Genomic DNA, 21,592 nt, shown 5'->3' on the forward strand with positions numbered 1-21,592 from the left:
TGACATGTATACATATCCATAAATCTAAAATTATATATTATATTATAGATATAATATAATGATAGGATAGTTTGATTCAAGTCTTCAAATGCACCCGACTTCTTTGATATGAATATTTTCCTACTTTTTATTTTTTATATTATTTTTATAATTATTTAATAATGATTAGGATTAATGAATAGGAATAACTTAAATGACATAAGGATACTTAAAATTAGGAAATTAATGCAAAAATGATACATCATTAAAAATCCTATATGGTATGCACTCATAATTGTCAACTAAGCAAAAACTTATCCTTTCTTAGTTATATAGAGAGACACAACTTTTTGACTTGCTATATATGGTTGTTTTTCTATTCATATTTTTCTTTCTTGTGTATCTTATTACATTTTTTTTTTACGGCAAAAATATGATTTTATTAAACAAAAAAGCATGCTACCAAGGTGCTAGTTGCCAAAGATACAAATACAATTACAGTATAATGTAGAATTAAAACCAAACAACCATCTCTAAACTCGTCTCGAGATATTAACTGAGAGGATTCCAAAAAAAGTGAAAAAAACTCTTATCAATTAAGACCTGAGAAAAACTCTCAACCAACAAGGACCGAGTTACCGGTTTTCACCTTGTAGTGTTTAAGGAAATATAGATATTAACATGCCACCTATATTTACATCATTGTAAGGTTACCATTTAATGGTTTTTGTTATTTGATATCACCAACCTTAAAATGGAAGCAAACACCGTACCATAACTTTAGCTTTTTCGACATTTCTTTCTCCATATGCTTTGTTTGTTCCACTACAAGAGATAAATGCCACTTATTAATGGAAGCAACTTTAAAGCACACGTTGAAGTGGGTCCTAACATGAAATCGACTTGTTCATAGCTTCAGTTAATATTTTAAGTTACTGATACATCTACAATAACTTTTTGTCATTCACAACAATTCATGTTTTATATAATTATACATTGTACAGTATAACGTGTACATTTGTTGTGGATGATAAAAAAATGTTGTAGATATATCATTCCTCAATATTTTAACCTGTTTTAAATTATTAATTTATAAACATAAATGAAAGAAATCTGTTTTTTCGTATTTAGGGTATTCGAGAAATACAACTCTTTAAATCAAAATTATGTCGTTTAGTTGAGATGTTCTTTTAACTCTTAATGTACATAACTTATGAGATTCGAGTTCGAAATTTGCTGCATGGACATCAAGACGCTTACAACTAAAGCATTATATTAAAGATACTTATACAATATACTAATATGGATTAAGAAATGTGACAAAATCAAATATATATGTCGTTTAAATCACTGGCTTAAACCTCAGAGGGTATCTTCTAAATCCATTATGTAAGCCCCATGGGTGAGTTAACCAAGCTCTCAGGTTCGAGTCTTGAGTTTTCATCTCAAAGAAATTTTCCATGAGGGGGTGGAGGTCCAGAAAATTTCTGGTTAAAATTGTCTCCAATACGTCTGAATCGAAACTCACTTTAAAAAAAAAAAAAAAATTGAGAAAGAAGAAATATGTTACTGTGTGATAAACCTTATATGAATGGTGATGTGTTGTAAGTTTTTTTCTTTTTTTCTTTACTTGACAGAATATCAAATAGTAGCTTCAAGTTTATTATATTCAACAATAATAATTCTACAATATTCATTGCATTATTTTTACCCAATAAGACTTTTGTAAAAGATTATTTCAACTTCAAAATCCGTCCGTAGTCTAATATAAAGTAGTTTATTAGCATGTACTTTTCTGTTCCTTGGATCTAATGGCTTTTGGTAACTACAATGCACATGTAATATCTTTCCCCTATATATATATACTAGCTAATAATTCCGGATTTAACCCGGGTATTAACTAAAATTTTAAAATAAAAAAGGTTAAAATAATATATGTAGTTTTTGTAATTGATATATCATAACTTGGTTTGGAGATATTATTAAGTTAGCATGTATGAATATTTATTAAATTAACAAAACATAAAAAAGAAATTTACAATCAAAAAGTAAGAATTTAATATAAACATTTAATAAGATAGCTATTTATTTTTAAAAATATTACAATATTAAATATGACATATGACATCATAAATAAATCAAACCTTTTTGAAAAAAAATATAGACTTGCCACATAATACTTTTTCTAAAAATAGTTTTAGAAGACAATTCTCCTTTATTATATATAAGATATATATATATATATATATATATTTATATAAAAGAAATAATATATTTTCTTAAAAAACTAGCCTAATTATCCTCTTAATACACTTGTATAAATTATTGAATAAAATAAAACGAGACTGCGAGAGAATAAGTAGATTTGTTTTAATGTTATTAGGAAGATTATTAAGATATTTTTAAAAGGGAAATGATATATTTTTTTTTAAAAAAACTAGTCTAATTATCTATACTATCTATATAAACAAACTACCCCCTCCAAAATTTAACACTCTACCTTTAAAATCTCCAATTTACCCTTTTAATCTATACTCCTATCAAACACTTTATCCCTAAAATATCAAAAATACCCTTAAAAGAAAAACCTTGGGCATATCCCTTCCTTTCCTTGAAACAACAACGGCGGTTTACACTTTCAGCCGGACTAAAAAACACTTGAGTTGAATCATACATTCATATAATAACACGGTACCGCTACTTAACCAACGTTTTTTTCCTATGTCCCGCCGCATCGCACGGATACAAAGCTAGTCCTTTTAATAATACATATAATCATGACCCTTAAATAAATTAATGGATAAAATTAAAAAGAATAAATTGATTCTACATATCATATTTTAAAATTATTAAAAGGGTTATTAGGCTATTTATTAAGAAGATATATCGTTTTTATTCTTATAAAAAAGATACGAGTATATCATTTCTATATATAAAACAAATAAAAACACTACGCGCTAATCTCCATTTTTCACTATTCTCTCTCTTATCATTAGTTCATTACCAAGTGTCACTCCTCATGTCTACAAATACATTCCAAAGACAGCACAAATACACACATACAAACACTAAAAACCATACACATAAAGTACAAGAATATATGTTTAACTTGTAGTGGTGGTTGTGTTTTATACTCAATGCAGTTGTTGACTCAAATGTATATCTTGGAATCTTGAAATTATTCTCATAGTTTCTTATTTATATTAGGCAGATAATATTTGTATTCACATAAAAATATAATTTCCATCCAGGGTAACACTCCGGTGAGAACACTTTTAAAATAAGAACGGTGAGAACACTTAAAAACATCATTTTGATGCATTAAATGTCTATAAAATTAACATAGTGCATAACTAATTATCATTATTTAAGTGTTTAACAACACATTAATCCTTCAAAATCGAAAAAATTACGTTTTTTGTTTTGTGCATCCATCTTGGATGCATATTATCAAAATGATGCATCAAAAAAAAAACGAGATTTTTTTCGATTTTGACGGATTTATGTGTTGTTAAACACTTAAATAATAATAATTAGTTATGTACTATGTCAGTTTTATGGACTTTTAATGCATCAAAATGTAGTTTTTAAGTAGTCTCATTTGTTCTCATTTTAAGTTGGTTCTCATTTGATTGTCACCCTATACAAAATATATATATATATATATGTTATCTACTTGTACACATATGTACCTTTTGCGGATATAGAATAATTTTTGTTTATATACCACATCGCTTTACTTTATTTTAAATGAAATATTTTTAAGTAGACATATATATAACTTTTTTGAATTAGAAATATTAATGGGACCATATATTGGTTGCTGGGGTGGTTGTGATTAAATGATGTTGGGTTTGTCCCATGGCACTATTCCACCTTTTTTTTCTTTTTATATATATATATTTTCTTCAAGGAAAATAAACCACACAAATAGAAAATACGAAAAGAAGAAAAGCTTAATTCCTAGCTGTATTAATTGTATACAACAAGCAAGACATCATTATTAATTAGTATTGCTTTTTTGTCATCTAAAAAAGGAAAGAAACATGACCCGACCCATTTCAGTCTTTTGATACTTTTAATGTATTGTTTGTTACTTACATGTTTTTATAAGTCTTGTATTTGAAGTTTATTACTCGTATAAGTTTGTTTTAATTTGATGTTTTTTTATTGGGAAAGTGAAGATCATCATCAACCATGGCTCCTGCTGGGAAAGCTTTGGTGTTTTATCATGAAGCCAATGACTGGTAAATTCCTACTTTCTTACTATATCTATATATATATGCATGTATATGTATATCAGTATATGTATATGTATGTGTATATGCATATGTATATCAGTATATGTATAGTTGGTGATCACTAAATTTAAAGGTGAAAAAGTGAAAAACTAATGGTATGATTATATATGTACTTGATGAATGGATTATCTTGATCCTAAAGCCATGTGTTCAATGTGACAATTGTGAGTTCAAAAACCAAAATAGGATAATGGGGGTTGCTTATTAAGTAGTTTCAAATAACAAAACTGCATTTGATAATATGGTGTATCATGTATGTATTCAAAATGGTTAATGTAACTTTTAGAATCAGGGTAAGGTAATATGAGAGTGTTTACTAAGACTAATGATTCATGTTGACCATAAATAATGACACTCATACTTGGTTTGCTTAAACACTCTAATCGCAATAACTTTTTTGTTTGTTTATGGCCAGGTTCTGTAATGCAAGTTTGCCAAGTGATATAAATGTTGTCATAGACAAAATAAACTTCCATCTACACAAGGTAATGTTTCTTTGCAATATGTTATTGCTTTAATTTTGGTTATATATGCAAAGAATATATCTTGCTAACTGAATCATTAAAGGCCATATGTGTATTATGTTTCATATGGTGTCTTATGTGAGAATTTAGATCTACTGCTTTATCATCATCTGATTATCCAAACAAAATTTCTCATTCCAGTTTTAAATTTCAAGATTTTTTTGACCATATTTGTAGTCCTTCCTAGAGGTAATAGTTTTGGCATTCGGGATATGAAAGGGTTAACTAACACAGGTGAAATAGGCCGAACATGTATATAGTCAACCAAAGATGCATTAAACCTACTTAATTGTGTTATCCGAAGTCATTTTACTACTGAAAAGGTATATATTTTCTAATCAGATCATAAGTTATTTAACAAAATTTATGTGTTTTGACCCATTACCCAACCTGCCAGACTCCTCCATGTCCCCCATTTTGCCACCTTTAACCGTGCCATGCAGGGACGGCTCCACAATGGGGGCAGTGTGGGCAACTGTCCCCATTCCAATTTTGGTACAATGTAATTTTTTAGAAGTATATTTATAGTTTTATTCCTAAATAATACTCGTAACAATAAACAGAAAATACATTATACATACAAATGTCACCATCGTTGTCATAAGCCTCTTCTTTGGAAGTATGTTACTTATGTTGGGCGCATTAGTTTTGAGATAAAATCTTCTATTGGTAAAGTAAAAATCTTCGGTTATTTTGATTTTTAACGAAGTTGAAAAAAGTGTTTTATTTGTTTGGGTAATTGTATCAAAATTTATCACATGCTCTAATATTGCAAAGAACAATGTTCAAGTTAAAGATAGATTTTCTTATAACTGGCACCTAGACGAAATTATTTTAAGGCTCCATTTTTTCTAAATTCTCCGTTGAGAGTTAATTTTTGTTTAAAAAGTTTTTTCCCCTCAAAGATGACTCTAATAAATATAATAAGAGACTTTTAAATTTACCCCTTCACAAAAAAAGTTCTGGCTCCGTCCCTGGTGCCATGGCCCATATGTATCAATGTATCATATTCTGCTTTTATATGTGTATTATGTTTCATATGGTGTCTTAAGTGAAGATTTTAGATCATAAAAATTACTGCTTTTATCATCATTAGATAATCCAAACAAAATCTCTCATTCCATTTTTAAATTTCAAAATTTGTTTGACCCTTTTATAGTCCTTCCTAGAGGTTATAGTTTTGGCATTCAGGCTATGAAAGGGTTAGCTAACACAGATGAAATAGGTTGAACATGTATAAAGTCAACCAAAGATGCATAAAACCTACTAAGTCGTGTTACTCGAAGTCAATTTACTACTGAAATAGTATACATTCTCTAATCAGATCATAAGTTATCAAACAAAGCTGCGTGTTTTGACCCATTACCCAACCTACCAGACCCCTTTATGTCCCCTATTTGCCACCTTTAACTGTGCCATAGCCCAAATGAATTATACTTAGCTTCCTTTGCATTTAGTTTTTCACCCCTATAACAGTTACGGATACCAAATTTATTTCGGGTTTTTCCAGTTTCCCCTATCATCAAGGTGCAGAAAAATAGACAGATTAATCGAAGAAACTCAAAAGACTGATGGAGGAGATTCTTGCACCGTCACCCTAGATGATATCCCTGGTGGTACCGATGCGTTTTTGGTTGCTGCTAAATTCTGTTATGGTGTCCGGATGGAGCTTACACCGAGAAATATAGTTATTGTATATTGCATGGCAGATTATCTTGAAATGTTTGATGAGTATGGAGATGACAACTTATTAGCCAGGGCAGAGAATTACTTCCACAAAAATGTACTAAAAAACTGGAAAGATTGCATGGTTGCTCTTCAAAGTTGTGAGAATGTGATGACAAAAGCAGATAACTTGCAGATTATTAGTAAATGTTTAAATGCTATATCAATGATGGCGTGTACAGATCCTAGTTTGTTTGGGTGGCCGATGATGATGTATGGTCGATTACAGAGCCCAGGTGGCAGCATTTTGTGGAATGGAATCAATACAGGTGCAAGAATCCGAAGTTCAGAATCTGATTGGTGGTTTGAAGATGTTTCTTATCTTAGTGTGAATTTGTTTGAGAGGCTTATTAAGACTATGAAAGCTAGGGGACTTCGGCCCGAAAACTTAACAGGTGACATAAGCCTTTTTTTTACATTGTTTCCTATAGGTTGCAATACAGGTGCATAGGGTGGGTTGGTAGCATGTTTTAGGACTGGGTTCAGGGATGTAATTGGTAGTTTTACGTGTTGATCAAAGTTGAAGAGGTTGGGAATAAACCGTCAACTTTCCTACCCATTTCAACCTATACCCGTTTTTAAACTTTACCAAACCCATCCATTTTGCTTCAATTAGTGTAAGTTGCACATCAAAGATGGTCATAGCTCTCTGAAAATATGTATTGTTCTTATATTTGGTAGGAGCTATAATGCACTATTGTAGGAAGTATCTCCATGGGCTAGGCAGATGGCAAAGTGGGCAGAACTCTAAGGTTAAATCCATTGCTAGTTTTAGCATGAAACCCGCCATTGTTAATCAACGAGTTCTACTGGAAAGTATTGTGGAACTGCTTCCGGAAAGAAAAGGAAAATCGTTTTGTCGTTTCTTATTAGGACTTTTACGGGTTGCTTTGATTTTGGGTGTAAACGGTAAGTGTCAAGACTCTCTTGAAAAAAAGATAGGAATGCAATTGGAGCTTGCAACACTTGATGGGCTATTGATTCCAACATATTCAGATTCTGATACTTTGTATAACAGTGACTGTGTTGAAAGGATAATCAATCATTTTTTAACTTCAGAAGAAACAGTTGATACTTTTTCTCCATCGTCAATTATCTCAGAAGTGTCGCCATCCTCTTTACCCTTAAGGAAAGTTTCAAAGCTTGTCGACAATTATATGGCAGAAGTTGCATCTGATGTGAACTTGAAACCTCAACAGATACGATCACTCGCAGCAGCTCTTCCAGAATCGGCAAGATCTTTGAATGATGGTCTATATAGAGCTTTGGATATATATTTCAAGGTCTCTGTCTTTTAATTCAGCTCGTTTTATATAACAATCTACAGATGTGACCAAATTGGCTGGTTGGGTAGTGATCAAAGTAGGCAAGTTTGAGTGTGGGTCGAAATGGGTTGGGTTATTTGAAACACTTTTTTCCCACTTATTACAATATTAATCTTATTTTTGTCACCAAGGATTTCAGGAGATTGTATGCATTAGAATTACACTTTGGTCAAATTTTGGACCTGTTCGACCCAATTCTTTCCTAACTGGATTTCTGATTCAACCAAATTAAACCATTTCATAAGTAAACAGTCAACTTTGCCACCTCTGACATTTCAAGATGATGTTTTGAAAACCAATATCTTCATTGAATTCTGATCTGTTTATTCATGTAGGCCCACCCTTGGCTACCGGAGGAAGAAAAAGAACAACTTTGCAACATAATTGAATATCAGAAGCTTTCTATTGATGCTTGTGCTCACGCTTCTCAAAATGAGCGCCTTCCACTTAGAGTTGTTCTTCAAGTATTGTTTTTTGAGCAAATGCAGCTGAGAACATCGCTAAGTAATGTATTGCATGACGAAAACGTTCCTACAGGTCCACTGAGTATTGTACCAAGTGGTGGCCAAATTGTACAGAGAGACGGGTGGGTGACAATCGTGCGTGAGAATAATGTTATGAAAGTGAACATGGAAAGATTGAGGTCTAGAGTTGGCGAACTTGAACAAGAGTTTAACAGAATGAAGGAAGAGATGAAAAGGGTTACTAGAACGCATAGTTCTCTTGATTCTCATTGGTTTCTTTCAAGAACATTTGGAAAATGCAACCTTCTTCCAGAGTCGTCAAGTGTGAAGGAGGATGTTGTGCAAAGCACGACACCCTCTACCCCACGAGGGTCAACTGACCTGCCTCGACCCTCCCATCATTCCAAGCATCGTTAATGTTTATACATTGTAAAGTGGACAGAAATTTCAACAACCCGAGAAGGGGGGAAAAATTTTAAGTTGATTGGGAATTTACAAGCTTTGTAAGTAGTTTCAACGGTTCATGACACCAGAAAATCCATCCCAGATGTTTTCGATATCATGGATGGGGACATCTGTTATGGATTTTCTCTGCTTTTGTAAATCCTTGGGGAGTTAAAAAGCTTGTGGATCAAAAGCCCGTCTGGCACATTCTTTTTCAGTTCAAGTATATAATACAGGTATGCGATGAAAGTATGATACCATAGTTGCTAGTTTAATATTTTTATTTCTTACAATAGAAATTAATGTCATACTTTGATTATTAAAAATAAATTTAACTTTCGATTGCTATAGTAAGTAAAGATAACACATAATGCCGTTTTCCATGAGATCCGAGGTCTCTTAAAAATAAATTTAACTTTTGATTGCTATAGTAAGTAAAGATAACACATAATGCCGTTTTCCATGAGATCTGAGGTCTCGATATCATCTTGAGAGTGTGTTGAGATGTACACAACCTTAACCTACCTAACATAAAAAGATTGCTTACAGGTTCAACTAAATGATAGAAAAGGCCCTCCAAACTTGTTGGACATGAGGATCGAAAGTGATCCAAACCATGAATAAATGGTCCTGAAACATGACTATATATACCAATTCAAATAGAGACCAAGTTCTGTAAATAGATGGCAGACAATCGTGACCCACGAACACAAGAAAAAATCATACACAATTTTTGTCACGCCCTTGAATCGAATCATCATAAAACTGGAGTTGACCTAGTTGATGCCATCATTTCTTGCGAGATAGGGAAGACACAAACCAACCAGCGTATAATGCGAAACAAAAGCCAATGATAAATGCGTCACCTACTTACCAGACAACAAACAATTTCCCCAAAAAGTACAAGTCAGATAGAGAAGTACGTGGATGATCAGACTTAATTATGAAGAATTAGTTACAGCAGTAGTTGACATACCTTTAGTTAGTTCCTTAAAAAATGCTCTCGGCGTCCATTTGGAATCAAGATTTTTCTTCAGATCTATAGCACGCTCACATTCAGGGGCAATCTGTTTAATTGACGTTATATATATGTACTAAAATACTTTTCAAATTTTTCTTATAATAAATGTACAAAATAAAGAAACTAGCATATAGATGCATCTAATATACAAGAAACTGAGGTACCACACAAATTAAATAATACTAAGTACAGAATATATGGTCATACCGAGTGAAATAAACTCAAAAAGACTAATCTAGAAAAGGTTATATCAATGAAGAGTAATATAAATTGAACTATATACTATACCACACTAAACCTTTACAAATTCAACATACACTGTAACAAAATGAAAAAGTAACAATTTGAATGACATTTTGTCTCGTTTCCTGCTCATAATAAGAGAACATTTTCCTTCTATGAATGTACTATTGAAGGTCACATTAGGATAATAAATCCTAGCAACTATATCGATGTAGTTGAAGTTGCTCACTCATGTAAATCCACAAATTTCAATTTCTACAACTACCATAACAAAGTGTCAAAAGCGCTGCACTCGTTTTAAATAAAAAAGGCCACAAAGAGTTTCCTTATGTACTGCAAATACAAATGGCTAATGTAACTCAGATCTGTGTCCTCCAGGTCATAAATGATTACTAATAGTTCAAATGAGCTAAACAAATAAGAGTACTATGAGGTCTTTTAAGGATAAAAAAAACCATACCTCCAAGCAACAATCAAGAATGAGTCTACTCCTCGAGTAGTTCCCATTATTAGAATACCGAATAGCATGTATACACATCTCTTGTTCTGCGGATGTCTTCAAACGATAATAAAATAGTGCAGCGCCCATATCTGCTTACATAATCATCATAAAAAAGTTAAATTAGTCAGTTAAGCACCACACCAGTTGAAGAAAGAAGATTGCTATCTTGAACCATTTTACCATCTCTGATTTTGATTTTACATTTAGCAATACAAATTACTGACACTGACATCCCATTAACTCTTTTTGTCAAAGTAACAATACTTTACATTACCTTTCTTAAAACGGTCTTCGACTGCAATCTTGAATGTCATTGCCTGTAAAGTCCATAGTTTACAAAGATAATAACACTTGAAACAAAATATGATCAAACCAACTGAAACAAACTAATGAAATTTATCTAAAAATGATGACCTCAACGGCTCGTGTAGGATACAATGTGTTGGTAGTAAATTTAGGTAAGCCAGCGGCAACACCAACCATCTTGGCAGCAGAGATGAGCATATCTTTACTCCCTCTGCAATATCATATAACAGAACACTTTCAAACCCTCAGACTTCATTTTTAAAAGAGTTAAATGTAAAAGTAAATCTCTTTTTCTTTAAAGTGAATATGAGTTTGTCTGTAACCCCTCACAAATTTTTGTATAAAAGAGATGACATGTGTCTTATTTTTGAATATTTTACAAAAAATTTATATATGAAACTTACTAATCTAACTATTTTTTTTTACAACTTATTTATATTACATCACCAATCACCAATCACCAATCACCAATGATCATGGTCTTATATCGGCGACTTATTAATCTAACAACTTATTTATACAACAAATAATAAATAAACTATTATTTTAACATAAACAATAACTCTTTATATTACAATCACCAATGATCATGGTCTTATGCCGCCATCCTTAACCGATAATTTTTTTTTATAAATATATTGATCTTTAAAACTAAAATATTTGACTTAATTGAACTTAAATATTCTAAAAACTAGTTTTTAAGCCCGTCCGTTAGACGGGTAGTTTCAAAATATAAAAAAAAAATAGTTGTAATTTCCCTAGTTGGTTTGTAACTGATATATTCATAACATAGACTAATTGACAGGATATAATAAGTTTCTAGACATAAACCAAACTTTATAGAACACAAAAACTATATAGTGAAATGATGATAAAATAGATTGCATAAAATCCAAACATAAAAAGACCTAAAATAGAAAACAAATAATATTTCTAACAAATAAAGTTGTCAAAGACCCTGAAGAACTTCTTTGTAGACAACGTTTGTGGTATGGTTCATAGGATGACCTTCTTCATCACATATAAGCACCTTCAAACCTTGTCTACTCTTGACCCTAGACAGTGCGACGTAAAGCTTCCCATGCGTGAAAACCGGTTTGGGCAAATAGAGGCCAACCATCCCCAACGATTGTTCTTGACTTTTGTTAATAGTCATTGCAAAACAAACTCAAAGAGGAAACTATCGTCGTTGAAATTGAAAAGGCATTTTCTTATCAGAACTTGTCAATTTCATACGGGGAATATAGGTGATAAGGCCAACATGACTTCCAGAAATAACAGTCGCCTCAATAACATGTTCACAGAGCCGTTTAACCTGCAATCGAGTACCATTACCAAGACCTTGTTGTTGATCCACATTTCTAAGTAGCATGACAGGTGCGCCCTCTCTCAAAGTTAATTTATGATTTGGAAGACCAGAAATTTTTATTCGGTTTAAAAAGTCTGGAGAGTATAAGTCTGGGCTCATATTGGGATTTAAATCAGATTGACAAATAGTATCAGAACTTAGGTAAACCCTTTCGGCACCAGGAAGAGTATTCAACATCCTATCATTAATGAGGTTGACGGTATCATGTGTCGGCGCAAGTATTGCTCTGTCTTCAAAGTAGTTCTTCTCATATAATCGAGCAATGTAATCTGGATACACGCACTTGATAATGTCACTTACCGGGTCTTGCTCAGATTTAATAAAAAGGTTCTCTGGTATGGGTATATCAACCTCACCGTCATTCGGTTCGCAAAGACGACCATTACCAACTTTAATTATCCAATCGGCAAACTCTTTGATCTCTTCTTGCTGTGTTCGGTTTGACCCCTGCTGTAGTCTCATGATAACAGTAAGCTTGAGTACTATAGAATACTGCCATATATATGAAGATATGAGTGACGCATTTACAATCTCACTCCTCGAACCACCAGGCACAACGGGAAGAATCTGACGAAAATCACCACCGAAAACAATCACCTTTCCACCAAATGGCATGTTGTTTTTAAGTATGTCTCTAAAGGTTCTATCAAGAGACTCGAAAGAATGCCTATGGATCATAGGAGCTTCGTCCCAAATAATTAGGCTTGTTTGCGTTACCAAATCAGCCAACCAACTACCGGGCAAAATGTGACAAACCGAATCTTCATTGATATTAATTGGAATTGCAAACCTTGAATGAGGAGTCCTACCACCATTGAGCAAGAGAGAAGCGATACCACTGGAAGCAACATTGAGGACAATTTTTCCTTTAGACCGTAATGCGGCTGATAAAGTTTTCCAAAGAAAGGTCTTCCCGGTTCCTCCATATCCATAAAGAAAAAATACACCACCCTTTTTTGCATGGACAGCATTCAGGATGGTATCATACACTTCTTTCTGTTCGGCTGTTAAAGATTTACAAAGCCGGTCATGCTCTGCCGTCATTACAGATCTACTATACATCAATTCATCTTGGATAAGTCTGTTTGTAGAACCGTCAAACAACTCAGCGTCAATGGGGAAAGGCATGTGTTCGTAGTTCTTAGTGTCGTCCCATTGCTTTGCAATATATTTTCAATCTCCTTGAGAGCTAAGTTAAGCAGCTGATCAGCATCAAGCACCAAGTCTACATATATTTAAAGTAAAAAGTATCAATAAATAAGTAAATTTTGAGAAGTCAATTAAACAAAACGTCATACATACTTGCTTAAGTTAAAGGTAAGAAGTAAAAAATTCTTCGTATTTAATATGAGGTACTATATAAAAGAAAAGTAACTAACAACATCGAGTTATTTAGTAAACGTATAAGAAACAAATAGAAATTGAGGTTAACAATTAAGTATAAGATGATACCAGGCCAATTATGGATTAAATGTGCCTTGTGAAGAATTCCTTCTGTAAGCGGTTCTTTAGTTTCATTCCAAACATTATGAGGCTCGGCGAGACTATCAGTGATAAGTGATAATCATTGTGGCAAACAAAGTTCTAAAATAACCCCCTGAAGCATACTCCTTTGCTTCTTTGATTGCTTCAATGTACTCTCTGTCGTCATTTAGTAAACCAAGAGCAAAGCAAGCATCTTTGTAGGTTTCGTGCACCCTGCCATTGACCCTTTTAATATCCTCATAAGATTTTGGTCCCTTTACCTTGTTCAAAAGAATGCGAAGATAATAAAGAGGACCTGCAGCTGGAGAACAATGATGAAGTCGGCCAACACTTGGAGGCCCTTTCCCCGGTGTCCATTTATTTAACTCACCATTCCACACAAAGGATTCTGGCATCTCAACATAGGACTTTTCACGTGCCTCCGAGTAATTTTTATTGCATTCAAACCAACCGAGGAAGATAGATGCATTAACAGATGGTTTGTTTGGCACATCTTCAAGGCAAACATCTTCATCCCATGTAACACTCTGTTCTCCCTCACAATGATAGGGAAGTCTCATTACAGCCGGCTTTCGATAATGAATATCAAAGGCAAAAATCCTCCATACAGCCTCACATGATGAAATGTAGCGACAATCATAGAAAAGGCTTATTTCATCAACATCACCTTTACTAATACCAAGTGTAGCTCTATCATTACCCTTATTGATGTACTTAAATAGATACTTTATAGAACCTACATGGTTACACCACTCGACGTTGATATGGGCCTCATATCTTTTCAAGAGGAAAGAATTGTAACCCACAACAAATCTATTGTCCAAGGGAATCTTACCTTTGTAATATACTCTTCCATCCTTGCGCCTTTTATATATGGGATAACCATCATCATCGATTCTGGTTTGATCATTGTAATCCTTTGGGAAGTGTTTCGTACAAATGCCTTTTACAGTGCATGGGGCATCTATGTTCGCTTTACCACATGGACCATGCATCATGAACTCCGTCACAAGCTTGTACAACTTAGGATCAGCCTTCTCGTCCGGAAGCTCTGCAGATATAACCCTATCAATATGTTCTAGAGTTGACAATTTGTATTGTTGGTCCAAGAAAACACAAATATGACTATGTGGAAGACCTCTCTTTTGAAATTCATCAGTGTAAACAACTGCACATTAAGAAAATTTTTCATTTGGCATTATATATATATATAGCAACAGATAAACCTAATAAGAAATCCAAAAGATAGTACATCAAAATAATTGTAGTATCTTACTTGCTACAGTTTCCCCAAAAATCTTTTCTTTTGTGATGTCTTTAATGAACTGTTCAAGTTTAATTTTGAACATCCTTGATATAGTTGTTGGCTTGTCTTCAGGTTTTAAACTAACAGACCTTTTGAGCTGCCTACGGATTCCAGGCCATTTTGGGCTACACGTGAATGTTAAGAAAAGATCTGGATATCCAAATGCCTTGACCAATGCCATTGCATCAAGGTAATTTTGAACCATGTATCTCTGCCCCCCTTACAAATTATACGTAAAAGAAATAAAAAACAATGGAGACATATTAGTTAATAATTAAGCAGAATAAATAATAAAGGTCAGTTATCTGATATAGGATATAAAACCTGTAAAAGACGAAGGTAAGACCGTGCGTTTTCCAACAGAGGAGCTATCTGTAGTTCCAGCATTAACCACCTGTTTTACAGCAGACAAAGGAGCACTTCTAAATTTCTTTTGATGACTTCGAAAGTATGACATTCTCTCTGCCTCAATCATTGTATAAGTATCGACTAAATACTGCTGATACAGTTTTCCTGAATTGAGTAACAGTGAAAATCCTTCGTCTCTTTCCTGAATCTTGTATGCAACAAATTGACGCATAGTCACTCGTGATCTGGTAGTGATGGATGTACCATCCTCCTGAACCTCTCTGTGTGGTATATCTATTCTGTAACCGTCTTCAGCATATGGTAGCAATAACGGGTACTGCAGAGCAAGATAAGAAGGATGTAACTCGCTAATTCTTCTGAGCTGGCCGCATTGTTTTTGAATAATGATATCCCTTTTATCAAATGTTGTGCCGATGTCACCTACAATTAAAGCAGCAACCTCGTCGGCTGTAGGTAGATCATACTGTCGGCCATCTTTATTCCTGCGACCAATTAAGCGTAAAGTGAAGTTCTCTTGATTGTCTTGTTGAAACCTGTCACGGGCCATTCTATACTGCTTCACCAATGGATTATGTTCATCAAGCATAACTTGAATTTGTTTTGCAAGTGAGTCATCCAACTTAGAGTTCTTTGTTGTTAGTGTGGAAGAACCATGTTTGGAACTTGAAAGAAGAAAAAGATACATTAATAACATATTTTATAAGAAATAATGTATCTGATCAGATTATACAAAGCTTGAGAAAGTTAAAGATTTGTGTAAATAATGATACCTCAAAGCTGTTTTGCGATGGGCTAACTCGTTAGCTGTATCAAAAATATACAACTGACCAAATTTGGGGATACAACCTTCTTCAGGAACTAACCCTCCTATTCTGTGGGAATTCTGACCACTGATTCGAAAACAATACGGACCACTTCCTCTATTAACACTGTGGTCGACTTTACCACCCATTGATGTAAAAGAAAACATCATGTTATAAGCACGTATATTTTCTATGAAGTTTTTGCTCAAAGGGTGGTTATGACTAAGGAGGTCAACTAACCGTTGAGGAGGTTGTTTCGACATGGTTGGAAGCTGCACTTTACCATGACGACAACATAAGGAATAGCCTTGTCGTTTTTTATGAGTGCCACCTATAAGTGTCATTGTACCACATATAAGCTCCACACATCGAGCACTTATAAATAGGATCACCATGGTCGAGATATTCTACAGATATAACAATAGAAGATGGATAACTTATTAGTAGTTGGTATATATTAAAAAAAATGTTTCAAAATAGAAGAGGTACGCTCGTTATAAAGGAAAAGTATCAACGTCAAGTATAATAATACCTTCTGATCGAAATTCCTTCTATAACGTCATCATCATCATTATCAGTATCTTCATAATCGAGTCGAACAGGATCAGTGCTTCTTGAGGTGATATTACCCCCTTTAAGCTTGTATGCACCAGCGGATAGGCGAGTTGAAGATCTGAACGTACTACCATTGCTTGGCGGGGATTGTATATATGGATTGTATATGACTGGTACGGGGGTAGCTGACACTATACGATATGTAAAATAACTCTTTATTAATTTTAGTTAATATACATATATATATATATATCATGGTCGTTATATAAAGAAAGATAAATATACCTTCCTGATCGCAATCATCATTTCTTGAACTGGTTGATGAAGATCCTTTATAAAATTTAGTTTTCATTCTACTTATTCTAGTAGATGGAGTAGTAATGGCTAATAAAATCAAAGATGAGAAATGAATGGATTTCAGTACTACAGATGATAAAGATACTAATGCATGATATCGTATTTTCAAATCGTACAGTGAGGTCGACGGAGTGTACCATTATGTAGAGGCTGATTAGTGTGGTTTTCGTTGGACAGGTCTTCATTGTTTGGAAGGGATTGATTAATGGCAGCTGCTAATGAAAAGTAAAATAGTAGTTAATCGTTAATCTAAATTATAATGAAAAGGATGATATGAATCAGGCAACATACCATTAGATAGAATCCTTGCACGAACATTACGCAAAGGAGGATCCGTAAGGATATGAGGGAGTTGTGGAGTCATCACTGACCTCTTTGTCTTTTGAGACAATATGTTTTTTCTTATCTTCCTCGCATTAGCAGCTCTAAGTCTATCAGCAGAATATGCTGGCAACATCATATATGAAAGTATTCAAGAGCACATAAATGGTAAATAATTATGAAAGAGGTATAAATAAAAATAAACATTACTGTTTGTAACATCAGACAAAGGGATTCTTGTAGTTGCGGTTTGGAAGTTTGTGTTAACTCGAACATGGCTGTTGAAAGTGGTGACGTTTTCAGCATCATTGGACGATTTGGTTGCTCGTGTAGCAGCCTGCTTTTTCTTCCTTGGCATTGCGAAAGCTGTGAAGGCTGATTCAATATTAATGAGTATGAACAAAATTTAGAGTTGAATGTGTAAAGTAAACCGAGATATACATATGTGTGTGTATATATATATCAACTACAATATATATGCATTGAGTTTTGTAAACCGAGATATACATATGTGTGGGAAATTTAGAATATTTTATTAAAAAAAGTGTTTAAAATGATAATCAAAACTGGATGAATGATATATGTGCTATATTTTAGCTATTAGAAACAAACATTAGCTAAATATATGGGATTTTGTTACGTAACTAATAGGTGTGCTTTTGACTTGCCTTCCTGAACCTTTAAAAATGAATTTTTTTAAATGTAAAACAGAGATTGTAGGCAGGAATATAAATTGGGCGAAATAAATCATGTGTCATAATAGGTATTATAGTGAAGGAAATTCAATGTCTAAGCGGCCATTTTCATGGAGTTCTCATTTAGGGAAAACTTGTCCATTGAAAAGTCAACACATTCCAGCCAGTCACACCAACACACTGTTATATACATGGTAATGATACAATTAAACTCATTCAAATAATACATACTTCATAACAATATACCCAGCTCGAATACATACATCATTTAGTTGAAGTAAACCAATAAACCCAGCTCGAATAACCCACAATCTGGTTTTACAGAGACACTTCATACATGATGATGATACAGATACACTCATTCAAATAATACATAGTTAATAACAACAATCAGATTCAAAGCACTTATTTGATTACTGAAATAAATAATGAAAGTAACAATAGATGTTCAACCAAAATAAAAGTAAACATGGATTATACCGAACACGTAATAACGTGCAGGGATGAGTAACCGCCCACATGAAAATAGAGTAATCAAAAAGAAAAAAAAAAGTCCAAATTGAAATTTTATGGAAAACATGGCGATCATTATTGGTCAAACTGAATTGGTCCTCATCACAGCTTTTAATCCTTCGCTGGAAGCTTTCGCTTAACACGGGTAGAGGACCCATCAACAGAGTCATCATCTTCAAGATCAACACACAAACGCTTCACGGGCGGACTGTCTGCAATACTTTTTAGATTCATGTTGCTGCCACCGTCACCGGTAACTGATCCAGCATCCTATAAAGGTAAACAAATAAATATACGGTCTCAAAACATTTACATACAATGGTATGGTATAAAAACAGACATGTATAAGGATTAAAAAGATGCAACATTTATACGTATGCACTACAACGGATACCTTGGTTGCTGGCCCAATTGAATTATCACCAATAACCGTGTAACTTGCGGGTGTGACCGGCTGTTGTTCAATATCCTTTTCCTATTAAAGTTGTCGAAAAAAGGTAGGCGTAGATAGTTAATCATCATGTAGAGTTTGCAGAGCCTGTTTCATCGACCACACGTACATATATCTTGTACCTAAGTGGAATGTAACATATATACTTCAGATTAACATGTTTATTCATAATAAAACATCAAAAAGTATACTAATGGACTATTAGCTGTCATGGTTGTTTGTTTATACCTTGGATATACTTTTTTCACAGCAGTTTTGCACTTGCGACAATCCCATAGGTTGTTTAGGTTGGTCCCATCACCTCTTGAGGACCCAGAGCCTTCCTTTGGTTTAACTCCATAGTGGCATGTAGAACACGCAATGAAATACCATGGTCTATCTTTGAAGACACAGTGTATGGTAGCAATGGTTGCACATCTCGTTTCCTTTATAGTAAGAGTTAATATAATATGGATCCGTGTACGCAGGGCATATTAATTTCAAGTTAAAAAAGGATATATATATTTAGACCATTTAAAGTTCAGTAGCAAAGATGGATCAATAAAGTACCTTGGTAATTCGAGGAAGCTCGTCCAAAGTTACCCTAACACAAGGATCAAAGAAAGATGCTGGAGAACTGACAACAGTTTGAGTGGAGACAGAAGCCATCTTCAGTTTTGCTTCGTCATTACCAACCTTTTCTTTTAAACTAATGTCGTGTACATAAGTGTTAACAGTTTACCGATCAGTGTGGAAAACTACATTTTATTATGTTACCATTTTTCTAAATGCTCTGATTACCTTTCCTTGAATTCATGAACAGCTGGAATGGCCTCATTGATATACACCTTTGTTGCGTACAGAGCTGTACCAAATGATATCGTGTTTGAGTGGAACCCTTTGATTTTCCCAAATTTGATGATGATAATAACAGGGGTATCATTGGCCATTCTTTCAAGGAAGAGATCAAACGCATCAACATAAGCATCCCATAATGTGCAATCAATTTGCAAACCACTGTACAAATTTAAAGAAAGTCAATTGTACCATCGAAAATGTTAGGATTTGTAACAGGTGATTACAATTTGATAAAAAAAAAATATTAAATATGTACTCAGCATCTTCGAGACGAAGGATTCGTCTTTTGTTAGCCTTATTCATTGCAAATCCTGGAATGACAGTCCCTACATGTATAACCAAACCGATGATATCTGCAAATAACGACAAATTAGAGTTGCACAAAGCTTATACTGACAATGCAAATGTGACAAAAAGTTTGATTGGCTTACCAACAATCTGATTGGGCTTAAGCTTGTTCTCGATAATATCACTGAAAGGGCTAAAATTAAAATGATGTTCCGGTCCAACAAAATTATCAATGACTTTGATTTTGGTGTCAGGTTGGAGGCTAATTTTGAAAGTATGTGGAGAGTAGTGAAAAGTTTCGTTGTTTTTTCCAACTTGAAAGTTTGACAACATAATCGGTACGTTTCGAAATTGCTCTATCCATTCTTTCTTCACATACCCTTCTATGGTGTCTCCCTATAGGTATATATATATATATATTTATATATATATATATATATAAGATATAGAACCAAAAGTAAATATAATAAAAAAAAAAGCCAAGACATGTATGAACGATATGTACAGAAACTATGTTATGAAGCACAAAAATATATCGTATCATGGATTATTGAATACACTACACAAACATACCAGTTCATCAACAAACACCATTTCAAATGATTTATATTGTGAGGGGTTGTAAAATGAGAGAGCAAGCCATGAACGAACAACACGAAGCCGCATATGATGGTTACAATGAGTGGGGTTCAAATCAGCAACATGCACCAATGTTGTTTGTTTTGCTGCAGTCACGAAAGAATCCAAAAAACATTATATGACAAAGTTAAACATTTAATAATTTGTTAAGTCAAAACATTAGAAATAAACCATATAAACCTTCAACAGAAGTGGAATCCATAGAGAACCTGCAAAACGTGAAGAAAAGCATAAGTGTAGACTTTACATGGGAAATCAAAAAAGAAAAATGGTTAACTAATCATCATTAAAATTAGAATTTGATATGGAGAAAGACATACCTATAAAAAATGACTTCTTTTTTTTTGTGTGCGCAGACTGTTGTGGTGAATGAATTAGATTAGTAGGAATGAAATATATATAGATTGAGATGAGATGAGTTATTATCTTATTTTAAATAAACAAAAATTTGAAATGTCGCCAAGAATTGGGGATATATGTTAGCTTTGGATAAGAAAGTTGTAGAATTTAAAAGTTTTACTGGCTGAATTTTAGGAGTTTTTAAACTTAAAAAGGTTCTGTTATATAGTTTAGGAATTTTACATTTTTTAAAATCTTATAACATATGGGTTTTTCAGATGGGAGAGTTTTTTTTTAGTTGGAATTTGAAAAAGGTATTTTGGAATAATTATGAAAAAGATAAGGAAATTATCATTATTAGGATTAGAAAAGGAAAAAAGAAAAAAAGAAAATATAGAATGGAACAATGGGCGGGAATTGGTACTCTCAAG

At 33.4% G+C, this 21,592-nt stretch overlaps 5 protein-coding genes across 5 annotated transcripts; 1 reads left to right on the top strand and 4 right to left on the bottom strand.

The window, feature by feature from the left end:
* Nucleotides 1-3,924: 3,924 nt before the first annotated feature.
* On the top strand, nt 3,925-9,031 carry LOC122582495 (BTB/POZ domain-containing protein At3g44820). Its single transcript, XM_043754898.1, has 6 exons — nt 3,925-4,062; nt 4,164-4,226; nt 4,696-4,765; nt 6,315-6,924; nt 7,211-7,812; nt 8,190-9,031. Exons 2-6 carry the CDS (start codon nt 4,177-4,179, stop codon nt 8,733-8,735), a joined length of 1,878 nt encoding a protein of 625 aa, XP_043610833.1. The 5' UTR covers nt 3,925-4,062; nt 4,164-4,176; the 3' UTR covers nt 8,736-9,031.
* A 2,615-nt stretch (nt 9,032-11,646) lies between these two features.
* LOC122582745 (ATP-dependent DNA helicase PIF1-like) lies at nt 11,647-15,398 on the bottom strand. Its single transcript, XM_043755171.1, has 4 exons — nt 15,319-15,398; nt 14,965-15,213; nt 13,656-14,856; nt 11,647-13,428 (listed from the first exon to the last, which is right to left on the bottom strand). The coding sequence occupies exon 4, from the start codon at nt 13,329-13,331 to the stop codon at nt 12,015-12,017; it is 1,317 nt and encodes a 438-aa protein (XP_043611106.1). The 5' UTR covers nt 13,332-13,428; nt 13,656-14,856; nt 14,965-15,213; nt 15,319-15,398; the 3' UTR covers nt 11,647-12,014.
* LOC122583573 lies at nt 13,751-16,569 on the bottom strand. Its single transcript, XM_043755964.1, has 5 exons — nt 16,407-16,569; nt 16,134-16,302; nt 15,319-16,025; nt 14,965-15,213; nt 13,751-14,856 (listed from the first exon to the last, which is right to left on the bottom strand). The coding sequence occupies exons 1-5, from the start codon at nt 16,450-16,452 to the stop codon at nt 13,751-13,753; spliced, it is 2,277 nt and encodes a 758-aa protein (XP_043611899.1). The 5' UTR covers nt 16,453-16,569.
* Nucleotides 16,555-20,016, bottom strand: LOC122583574. Its single transcript, XM_043755965.1, has 8 exons — nt 19,839-20,016; nt 19,608-19,746; nt 17,610-17,765; nt 17,370-17,525; nt 17,216-17,290; nt 17,007-17,105; nt 16,699-16,912; nt 16,555-16,573 (listed from the first exon to the last, which is right to left on the bottom strand). The coding sequence occupies exons 3-8, from the start codon at nt 17,755-17,757 to the stop codon at nt 16,555-16,557; spliced, it is 711 nt and encodes a 236-aa protein (XP_043611900.1). The 5' UTR covers nt 17,758-17,765; nt 19,608-19,746; nt 19,839-20,016.
* Nucleotides 18,719-20,516, bottom strand: LOC122583575. Its single transcript, XM_043755966.1, has 6 exons — nt 20,327-20,516; nt 20,152-20,248; nt 19,839-20,054; nt 19,608-19,746; nt 19,002-19,082; nt 18,719-18,877 (listed from the first exon to the last, which is right to left on the bottom strand). Exons 1-6 carry the CDS (start codon nt 20,514-20,516, stop codon nt 18,719-18,721), a joined length of 882 nt encoding a protein of 293 aa, XP_043611901.1.
* Between the last annotated feature and the right edge of the window lie 1,076 nt (nt 20,517-21,592).

Source organism: Erigeron canadensis, chromosome 9, assembly GCF_010389155.1.
Source record: "Erigeron canadensis isolate Cc75 chromosome 9, C_canadensis_v1, whole genome shotgun sequence".
In the NCBI taxonomy this organism is placed as follows: Eukaryota; Viridiplantae; Streptophyta; class Magnoliopsida; order Asterales; family Asteraceae; genus Erigeron; species Erigeron canadensis.

Excerpts from the sequence above, each read along its gene's own strand:
- LOC122582495 (XM_043754898.1), top strand. The coding sequence starts at position 4,177 with ATGGCTCCTGCTGGGAAAGCTTTGGTGTTTTATCATGAAGCCAATGAC. Across the intron at positions 4,227-4,695 it reads TATCATGAAGCCAATGACTG|GTTCTGTAATGCAAGTTTGC; the intron begins GTAAATTCCTAC and ends GTTTATGGCCAG. Across the intron at positions 6,925-7,210 it reads TCGGCCCGAAAACTTAACAG|GAGCTATAATGCACTATTGT; the intron begins GTGACATAAGCC and ends TATATTTGGTAG.
- LOC122582745 (XM_043755171.1), bottom strand. The coding sequence starts at position 13,331 with ATGCCTTTCCCCATTGACGCTGAGTTGTTTGACGGTTCTACAAACAGA.
- LOC122583573 (XM_043755964.1), bottom strand. The coding sequence starts at position 16,452 with ATGGTAAAGTGCAGCTTCCAACCATGTCGAAACAACCTCCTCAACG. Across the intron at positions 15,214-15,318 it reads CTTACCTTCGTCTTTTACAG|GGGGGCAGAGATACATGGTT; the intron begins GTTTTATATCCT and ends ATAATTTGTAAG. Across the intron at positions 14,857-14,964 it reads TTTTGGGGAAACTGTAGCAA|TTGTTTACACTGATGAATTT; the intron begins GTAAGATACTAC and ends CTTAATGTGCAG.
- LOC122583574 (XM_043755965.1), bottom strand. The coding sequence starts at position 17,757 with ATGCCAAGGAAGAAAAAGCAGGCTGCTACACGAGCAACCAAATCGTCC. Across the intron at positions 17,526-17,609 it reads TTTGTCTGATGTTACAAACA|CATATTCTGCTGATAGACTT; the intron begins GTAATGTTTATT and ends TGATGTTGCCAG. Across the intron at positions 17,106-17,215 it reads TAATCAGCCTCTACATAATG|CCATTACTACTCCATCTACT; the intron begins GTACACTCCGTC and ends TGATTTTATTAG.
- LOC122583575 (XM_043755966.1), bottom strand. The coding sequence starts at position 20,516 with ATGTTGTCAAACTTTCAAGTTGGAAAAAACAACGAAACTTTTCACTAC. Across the intron at positions 20,055-20,151 it reads CTTCGTCTCGAAGATGCTGA|TGGTTTGCAAATTGATTGCA; the intron begins GTACATATTTAA and ends AAATTTGTACAG. Across the intron at positions 18,878-19,001 it reads CAATTGGGCCAGCAACCAAG|GATGCTGGATCAGTTACCGG; the intron begins GTATCCGTTGTA and ends TTACCTTTATAG.